At 38.7% G+C, this 10,390-nt stretch overlaps 1 protein-coding gene across 1 annotated transcript; it reads right to left on the bottom strand.

The window, feature by feature from the left end:
• Positions 1-7,086, bottom strand: LOC134531009 (transcription initiation factor IIA subunit 2). The gene is made up of 4 exons (XM_063366446.1): positions 6,849-7,086; positions 6,640-6,744; positions 2,736-2,865; positions 1-136 (listed from the first exon to the last, which is right to left on the bottom strand). Exons 1-4 carry the CDS (start codon positions 6,918-6,920, stop codon positions 102-104), a joined length of 342 nt encoding a protein of 113 aa, XP_063222516.1. The 5' UTR covers positions 6,921-7,086; the 3' UTR covers positions 1-101.
• Positions 7,087-10,390: the final 3,304 nt, after the last annotated feature.

Here is a 10,390-nt window from a genome sequence, read left to right as displayed (position 1 = left end):
TTTTTAAAATGGCAGCGTGTAATAAATATACATCAATTGGTTACACATTACAGAGCATAAAGATTAAAAAACCACACAATAATTACATGCAGATGAAGAGGTCAACGCTTCGTGGGCACGTTCTCATCTGTCATTCCTGTAACACATTCCAAAAAATGAGTTTTGGTGCCAATGAGTTTCAATCTAAAAGCCAGCAAGAAAAATATCATGATGTCTGGACAATCTAGAAGAACCATGCAACATGACTTTTAAATAATAAGGAAGCCTGTTTTCGTCATCACACATGTGCATACCAGATCACGATGCCAGGTTCGGAGCTGGCTTCCGGCCCTGCACAACCACTGATGTAAGGCATGCCACGCGCGCCTGGCCAGATTACAAGGGTTGTCGCTACCCCCCTCCCCTACCCCACACAACATCCCACCTTGGGCTATTATCACCTTCAGCGGACAGCAGTGCGGAGTGAATGGACGCAGCCCTTCTGGACTGTTTGGGCGTCAGGTCGGCCCGGGATGACGCGAATTGTCGCAACTGCTCTCGTCGGTTCTGGAAAGACGACCCACTAGTACTTAAGCAGCGATGCCGGCCTCCGCAGCAGTTCCAAGAGTTCCGACAGTTCCACGAGTGAAGGTAAGTGCGACATCAGCGAAGAGTGTTAGAAACCCCCTCGAGAGTGGAGCGTTGCGGAGCGACGGGATCGAGAGTGCAACTAAGTGGTGCGAGACTGTGTGTGGGGACAGGCGCGAGGTAAGGGGGGAACCACTGTTGAGCCTAGCTCCAGTGAGGAGTGCGAACTGTGGAACTTGACGGACAATGAGTGACTTGCGAATAAACATTTTTAGGTGCCAGTGATTGGTGATCTGACATTTTTATGTACAATTATTTATTTGTAATGTAAATATTAGTAATTAATAAAATGGTAATAAAACTTAATAGGAAAACTTAATTGGGCTATCCCTTACGAACCCAGTTCTCCCCACGTAGGTTGTAACAATATGTTAATGCAAATATAGTAGTGTAGCTAGAATAATCTCAACATGCAAGGAGATACATCTTCTAGCTTGCCTAATGCCCCATGTGCTACTATTGTCTACTATGTTTAAAGACTATTTTCAAAACAAGTAACTGCATAACTAGTAATAATTATGGTCATTTCAGAGTACAGGAGGCCTATTTTGACCGTTTACCATCTACTTTTAATATAGGAACCTACACTGTGAAATGTCACTAATTTATGTTGAAACACCTAACTTATGAAAATACCACTTCCACCACCAATACAAGTATTTCTAAGTGCAACCAGGTATAATGGCTATATAACTGTTGTAAGTAGTTTTATGCTCTTTTAACCAAGTTTCAGACACAATGATCATAGATGTATGCAAAGTTAGCATTAATTTAAAATCTAGCATAATTTAAAACTGTTAACTATACACACCCATTAAAAAATTATTAAGGATAGTAACAATCTTGGAACAATTTCAACTAATTAGAAATTCAACTGATCACGAAACGCAGATGATGTTTAAGTGTTTTAACATACATTTAGTATTGTTACGATTTACCGCAGATAAATAATCAATTTCACTTAAAAATGTTGCTTCACCAGTCACTTGTTTCTTACAATCCACACACCTCGCTGGGCCGCACCTCTGGCGCAACTCTCGCCGCAGCACCCCTCGTGGTCCTCCGTCGCTGCACTCCGCCGCCGCCGACGCACTTGCCTTTGCCGAGATCCCACTCGACGCCTCACTCGGAACTTCGCTCGGAACTCCGCCGCGCCCGCGACACTATCACCCGGAACTGAACTCTTCGCCCTGGAACCTTCGTCCAGGGACTTCGCCACTCTATCGCCCAGAAACTCCGCCGCGGAAAAACTCCCGACTTCACTGAACTCCACTCCGGCATATATATAGGCCTCTGCGCAATTCCAGAGCGGCCAGAGCCAGTCGCGTCATTCCGCGCCGTCCCGACGGCATAAATCTTTCGAAAACACGTGTCGGCGGCTCGCGTAACTCCGCAGCTGTCAGGTTTCGGATGTGAAACTAACAGCGCCGCGTGGGGAGCTGAGGGCTGGAGGGAGGGGAAGCGGCGACCCAGGGGCGCACTGCACATCTCATGTTACGGCTGCGTGTGATGCAGCCCAGCTAGCTCTGCACCTGCGCGTGACGTGGCCTTGCTCACGTTCGTAACAGTATTAAAATATCTATATGAAAAATGCTGCTGTTACTAAAAGCTTGTACACATCTGTACACAGTTTTGTTAGAAAAAGATATATTCATATATGTGGCCACCGAAACAACACATGTAGCTTCCAACCAACGAAATGGACAGAATGGAGCTATTGGCAGACCTGTTCTCCCAACCAACCTGAAGAATGCATGAGGTGGGATGAGAAGTGCATATGGAGTTTTGAAGGAATGCACTGTAGGGGAAAATGGGAAAGCTCAAGAAAATCCAAAGGATCATGCCAATATTCACCATGTTTCCAATTTACGAAACATCCAGGTGTGACCCCATCTGCAGTCGAACATGGATCGCCCTAGTGACCAACACCCACCGTGGCCCATTTGTGGCCACTGGAATGATTATTATTACGTGTGCTGTTAAAAACTGGCCTCTAAGTAATTAAGTTTATTACTTTTTCATGGTCAATTACTAATTGTCAACAGCGAGGTCCACAGAGATAGACTCACAACACAAATGTTTTCCGACCACACCAGGTCGGTGCTCACCTTTCCCATCGCAAGCCACTATCTTCACCTTGTCCACCTTGGCCACCTCCTGCACCTCGCGGAACTCCACGTCGTTCAGCATGAACGTCCACACGTTGTCGCAGAACCTGTACGTGTTCAGCTTGCCCGCCTGCAAGCACAGACCAATGCCACGATGACAACAGCTGGGCTCTGAGGCTGTGAGGTACAGTGCCGCAACACAGTTGCCCAACACTGGTTATACATGCGTTAAAAATTAAATAAACAGGTTATAATCTTACGGGCCCAATGATGGATCCATATTTCACTAGCAAAGGCAGCTACACAACAGATGCAAGCAAGAACTTTGTGGCATTGCAGATCCATGCCTTTCCCAACCAATTTTTCAGTAATGCAGTAGATCAGCTGATTACATAGCTTCAAGGTCATTATGAACTAGTTTGGCATAATTTTTTTTATCCGTATTAATATCCTTAAACTTTAGTTTTATTTAATTATTTCATTTTGAAAAGCCTTAAAATGATATTTTTACCGGTTCTCACTTTGGTTGCTGAGCAATTGTTTGTGAATGTGCTTTTTTCTGTATTTTATTTGCCTACAATATTGTTTTTTTTTTTTTCCTATAATTTACATTGGTATTTATTTGCAAGTTTTTATTGCAATTCTGCGACATTTGTGTATTGTGCTGGTGTAAGGAAGGAAATAAACAGGTGTGCGACACGATGGTGCCAAATTTCCGGACTTTTTACAACTGCCGAGGCTTCCTGATAGTTTCTGAATGTATTCGTCTCATGGGAAAATAGGCAGATGTCCATTACAAAGAGAGAGACTGTAATTTCATTACGTTTGGTGACAACCAATCAGAAAAGGCATTGTGATTTATTCATGTTGTAATTCTTGCAAGAAAAGCCTCGTTGCAAAGGTAACAAATTTATATACTGCTATGTTTTTGTGAGTGCTGTGCTGTGACTGGTTGGAGAGATTGTGCACCTGCCACTTCGCTTGGGTGATACGCAGTTGCACATAGCCTCATTAGTCTGGTTCAAGTACTGTGCCAAAAGGACATGCGGGGGCCATAGCTAAAAAATAACTTATTATATTGCTTACAGGCAAACAATTTAACATATAGACAGGACCGTGCAGCAAGTAATGTAATTTTAACCTTCCTTCAATGTTTTTCAGACTTTTAATTAGAATTTATGGGCCCCAGAGATGTGGCGCAGGCCCGGGTGGTCCATCGGTCCACCGAGACTTAGTTCCCATATTTTGTAATACCTGGATAACGAAGTCGCTAGGGACATTCCTTGCATAGGGGCACAGGACTGTGACTAACAAGTGGCATGAGTGAATGAGCATTTTCAATTGGATATATCTTGTGTAAACAATATGTAACTTTTTTCAGCGGGAGAAAACTAAATAGTCTAAATTGATAACAATTTTTTTATTTGATAATTATTCTTAACAGTTTCGAGTCATTCAAGTCAGAGACAGAACTACCTACAGCTTCAGATGATATTTTTTCAAGTGTTTATGTATGTGTTACTATTATATTGTATTTTTAATGTAGCTAACACTACCTAACCAATAGTTCATACAATTTTACAGTTATTTAAATGCAGTTTACCTAATGTAACCAATCAGTCTCACAAGTTTATGGTATTTTACTATTTTTTGATGTACCTAACCTAACTAATTCTTAAAATGGTTAACTACTGTAAGTATCACAATACTCTCTTTAGGGAATGATTCTAAAACAAATATAAAACAACACTTCAAAATTTTTATTTTTTGGTTTACTTGTTTTATTTTTAATTATTCTGTGGAGTTGCATTCTGATATTTCAAGAACTTCACATGTAATTAACCAATTTAAAGTTTGCCTATGCAGCAAAGCAGGCACCATCATGTGCAAGTTCCTAATGTGCTTGTAAACAACTTGCCTCAACATCACATCCTATCACATAGTGGCAGTTATCAAGTGACCTTACAAAGATACTTGCTGAAATTTTCAAATCACTATTTTTCTAATTTTTAAGGAATATTTCTTGTGAATATGGCCCGTGGCGCAGTGCACAAAAATAAGCTCAAACCCCGTAGTGTGCCCTCTGCCCAGATACTGTAAAATATTTTTATTGGTTGCTTAGGAATTACCAATTTAAGATGTAGCTATCCTGACCTAGCCAACTATTCACAAGATTTCACAGTAATTTTTATGTAGCTATAACCCAACCAACCGTCTGCAATGTTTTGAAGTATTTTTAATGTCACTAACCTAACGTAATCTATCATTTTCAAAATTTAACTAAGTTCTCCAAATCATACACAGACACAATGGGTAAGGAAAAAATGGTGGCGGTCACATCAATGAACAGGTGTTGTAATGCAATCTATCAGGTAACTGTAATTTCTTAGAAAGCAGTAGAACCAGAAAAACATTGTTTTCAGGGTAAATATAGGAACGTCACAAGTGTCCAAAAAAAAGAATTTTCTGAATTTTATTATTACTTCACAGATAAACCGTGCAGTAAGAATATTACTAAAAAAAAAAACTGTAAAATGGTGTCACAGTTTGCGGCTTTAACGTAAAAAAAATCAGAGGTAAATATGTAGTCGCGGTAATGCCAAAAAAAATGCTAAAAATCTGAAAATACTTTTATTCTGTGCCCTTTCACTTCCTCTTTTCAAATCAACCGGCGGAGGTAAGAAATTCCAAATACTTTAGGAGATATCGAATTTTTTAATTTTCATCACAATACCTGCGTAGTATGCGGCGATCACCATTGTTTCTTGTCATAGATAATAAGGTTTCTTGTTTACGAGTATCATGTTTCTTATTGGACAATTTTGTCACGTGACTGTTCCGTGATTGGCCAGTATTCAAATTAACCAATAGGTGATTATTTATTCCGTGATTGGTCAGTATTCAAATGAACCAATACGTGATTATTTATTCATTTATTGTTCAATACGATGTTAAATTAATCGGTCAACTTCTGCCGTGAACGACTACATCATTTCCTTATAGTGGCAAAGGAAATGTACCCGCCTCCAACTTAGGTGAGTTTATAACGTTTCTAATTTTAAAGTATTATTTTTTTATTTGGATATTGTTGCGCAAGTAATAAGTTAAAAAAAAATACGTGAGTTGTTAATGTTCATCATTTGTCCGGGTTTTGTTAGGTCAGGTCAATTACATTATAAATAATTGAAAACTAAAGAACCATTAAATTAAATTCACAATATTTTTTATGTCCGGTTAGTTTGAAAGTATTTATAATGTAACTGACCTGACCTAATCGACCATTTTATTTATTACGCATTCACTAACACACGTCAAAATAAAAAATGGCGACGTTCGAAGGGTTAAACGGGCGTTGTATTGCTAAATTAAAAAATTCGATATCTCATAAAGTATTTGGAATTTCTTATCTCCGCCGGTTGATTTGAAAAGAGGAAGTGAATGAGCATAGAATAAAAGTATTTTCGGATTGTTAGCATTTTTTTCCGCATGAATACGCAGGTATTGTGATGAAAATTAAAAAATTTGATATCTCCGAACATAGTTGGAATTTCTTATCTCCGCCAGTTGATTTGAAAAGAGGAAGTGAAAGAGCACAGAATAAAAGTGTTTTCGGATTTTTAGCATTTTTTTTTTGGCATCTACCGCGACTGTACATATTTACCAAATCCGAAAACGATGTTTTTGAGCACCTGAAACTCGGTCCATGCAATTGAATAAAATTAAGGTGTAAAAGCCATTAAAACAATAATTATACTGATTTTAAAATTTCTTAAAAGTATCTTTGTCACATGATACCTGTCATTACTATAAAAGTTATTATTTTAAAGGTGCCTATTATTCTTGAAGCAAACTTATCCTCCCTGAAATTCCAATAATAATATAATAGTGACAACTTCAAGATTACCTTAAATGTCAATCTGGATTTCACCCTTGTAGCAAGTGCATTGTTGATTGACTTGTCAAACTGGAGTAAAACTTTGATAGCTAGTTGCGGGGTGATCTGCCCAAACTAGAACACAAAACCAAACAAAATAATAAGTCTCGATTAAAATTAACATTCTATTATAATATTATTTGTGAACAAAATGCACTTTTTATTTTTATTTTTTTTACCTGAATCAATTCGTCTAAACTTTCTTGAAGCGTATTTCCTAATGTCGTATTTCTGTACAACTGGTATGACATTTTTTATAACGAAAAACAAAATAAAAAGTTACCGATTTTCACAACTTATCTTATAAATGCAAACCTTACTTATTACGACATTCGGATTTTCAGATACTTTTGCAAACTTAGGTTAATTTTCATATTAATATGACCATAGATATGCAAAACAACAACAAAACCAGAGATTACATCTTTGAACAAAACACATCCACTTAGAAACCATGATGGTTTTAGAGAAAATATTTAATACAGAAGAAAAATTAAAATAATAAACACTATATATGTATTAAAATAATCCACCGGAAGTAAAATAGTCTAAAATATAACTAATAACAGTGTTAACAGAAAAAAAATGCAAATATTCTGAATTAAATTAAATTATAAAACTAAGCAATCACCAAAACTCACAACTATGCCCAGTTTAAGCTGTATAACCCTTAACAAAAGGCCCATTCCACTTTTTTCCATCTGGATAGTCAAATTTTCTATATATGTTTTACCACCAACTAATTGCGCTGAAGAGCAGCAATAGCCCGATCGAAATATACTATAGATGCAATTATTCTTTTTAATGTTCTGGAACAAATCAAGATAAAAATATAACTAATAGTGGCACCAATGATGTGTGTGTGTGTGTATGTGTATATATATATATATATATATATATATATATATATATATATATATATATATAACACTTAGTACCGACCATGGCCGTTAAGCCTGTGCTCCGCACCGCCAGTACCGTACCCCGTTTTCGGAGCGCGCCCCTTTTCCCAGACGGAATGAGTCAGGCGAGCGCCTCGGGCGTGACCCCAATAGACGTAATAAAACTTAAAAGTACGGAACCCCGGAGGCTCGAACCCATAATTCAATAAAGCGAAAAGCCATTAGTACGAAATTACTAATTACCCGACATGTAATAAGTGCGTCGTAGCCACTCCGGGAGAGTACACCACGCATGAAGCAGACAACAAACCTCATTTACAGTCACTGCGGCCACTGGCCTTAATTAAAATGCCCGTGACTATGATCAAGTCAGACTAGGAGAAATCCCTCTAAAACAATTCGCAGTGGGACAATATGTTAGTAAATTTACAGTCGCCAACTTGATGTCACAATTTAAATAATTAAATACATTAAAACCATTGTTAAGCCTTAAGCACCCAATTACCAGGTGATACATTTTAATCAAGCACCTGGAGCATGTTTTTTACTCATCATGTAACCAATTAAATTTTTATAAGTTTTTGGTGCCGACTCACAAAGAAGAGAAAGTTTCTCTCCCTTGCAAGGCGGCCATGTTCGGCAGTCTCCAACCACTCCGCGCCGGGAACAGACGTGTGTCCGTGGCCAGCATTCAAGTTTGTTTCATTGATTATTTTTATTCTGTACTTCATCTTCAAATTTAAAACCTTTCATTAATTCACCGCTGTCCACGTCGACTCGGCGCGTATATTGCGGAACCGGGCCTATCCCGACCATCTTCAGTGTGGTTCCGCACTACGTATCGTATCACGGAACGTACGGTACTGGCCGACTCCAGCGAAAGTATTTTTAATTAAGGACGCCGTGCATATGCCTGCCGGCTGCACACACGTAAGTGTTTCTCCGAACTTAGGAGCCCGCTCATAGAGCCCCCCTGCACCCGTTAACTTTCGGTGCTGGCCGTCTCCAGCGAGCATCGACCCACGTCCCGCGAGACTGCCGCGGTAACCATTAGTGCCGCGTAATGTTATGTTTTTTTTTTGTGTGTTAATTGTGTAACCGCTAGACGTCGCCAAGTGTTGGAGAGAGTTTTTGTAACGGGACTAAATTAAAGGTAATTCTCACCAACTCGTGTACAATAATTTTCCGTAGTCTCCCGTCCTCCACACGGCCGAGCGGCCTTCACAGTCAAGGGAGAACCATTCAGGTTAGATTCAAGCCGTGTACCTGGCGGGGCACGCGGGGGCAGAGTACCCACGACCCAACATCAACGGCCTAGCAGTCCGCTAGCCTGGCGCCCCTCCGGACAACCACAGCATCGCGACGCCCGTAGCGCCCGTCAGGTACCCCCCGGACCTTTCACAGAGGTCGGGTGATGGCATATATATATATATGTCGTTGAGTGCAAGGAGTTAGGAATTGTGTTGAGTGGCCCCTTCTGGGACAGCAGCAGTCGTCCCCAGAGATAAGTAAATGGACCAGATGGAACATAACCGATACTTCTTGAAGTTGGAATTCACTGAGCAATATGGCGCCTATGTAGCTGAGAAGTTTTTTACATAATCAGCTGTTTTAAACAACAAACAAACACACACGTGTTGTTAGCATTTCTAAAAACATTAAAATCATTTAAATAATGATCTTGGACCATTAATTAGGTTAGTATAGCTACATTAAAAACTATTGGGAGATTGTGTGAACGGTTTGTTAGGTCAGGATAGCTACATATTAAATTAGAAATTCCTAAACAACCATTAAAATGATTTGACAGTATTTTTAATTTAGCTATACTAACCTAACTAACCGTCCGCAGTGTTTTAAAGTATTTATAATATAGTCAATTGACCTTTTTAAATATAAGTTGTCCAAAACATGCATACACGCAGCCACCGTTTTTAATTAATGAATACGTAATCACCTATTGGCTCACGTTCACATGAGAACATTCTCCAATTACAAGAAAAAAACATTTGATACTCGCAAACAAGAAATGGCACCTACCTACAGCTACAAGAAAACAGCAACGTGATTTAAGCATCGTAATAATATTAATGTAAAAACAAGCTGCAAATCAAGTAATTTGTTGTTACACTAAATTAAGAAACGTTAGCTTTATTGAAAAGTATGCCGGATAACACTTAGGTACCTAACTACACAGAATAGCAATAAATGTCAGTTTGCACTTTACTTAACGGGCCCTGTAAAGTTTTATATTAACATCAATTTATCAAAAGTATTATGAATTTTGTATCTGCGCTTACAGAATAGCAATAAATGTCAGTTTCCGCCTTACTTAACGGGCCCTTTACAGTTTCATATTAACATCACTTTATCAAAAGTATTATGAATTTTGTATCTCCGCTTACGGTAAAAAATAGTGGAAGGTCCATTGCACACAATAAATGTGTTTTTGAATTTTTATTTACACTTATCTAACTACACAGAATAACAATAAATATCCGTGCACGCTTTACTTAACAGGTATTGTACAGTTTCATATTAACGTCAATTTTTCAAATATGTAGTATTAGAAATTCTGTATCTCCGCTTTCGGTAAAAAAAAAAAAAATAGTGGAAGGTCCATTGCACGAAATAAGGGTATTATTCGGGGGAAAAAATTTAAGGAGGCGCCCCTCAAAGTAAAATTTACCAAAATGTGTCCTTTCAATAAAATAATCAAAGACAATTTACCTGTGAAAGGTTATATTCTTATGCTTTTCCTTCAGTAACTGGCTCTCAGTTTTCCTAAAACTTCTGTTCACACAACCATACGCAACACA

This window comes from Bacillus rossius, chromosome 3, assembly GCF_032445375.1.
Source record: "Bacillus rossius redtenbacheri isolate Brsri chromosome 3, Brsri_v3, whole genome shotgun sequence".
Classification (NCBI taxonomy): Eukaryota; Metazoa; Arthropoda; class Insecta; order Phasmatodea; family Bacillidae; genus Bacillus; species Bacillus rossius.
The sequence above is the reverse complement of the archived record's forward strand: the minus strand, read 5'-3'. Positions and strand labels throughout refer to the sequence as shown.

Bases quoted from the DNA above. Each gene is read 5' to 3' on its own strand.
- LOC134531009 (XM_063366446.1), bottom strand. From the start codon at position 6,920: ATGTCATACCAGTTGTACAGAAATACGACATTAGGAAATACGCTTCAA. The intron at 6,745-6,848 runs GTAAAAAAAATA...TTTGTGTTCTAG, and splicing joins GTTTAGACGAATTGATTCAG to TTTGGGCAGATCACCCCGCA. The intron at 2,866-6,639 runs GTAATCTTGAAG...CTGTGCTTGCAG, and splicing joins AATCCAGATTGACATTTAAG to GCGGGCAAGCTGAACACGTA.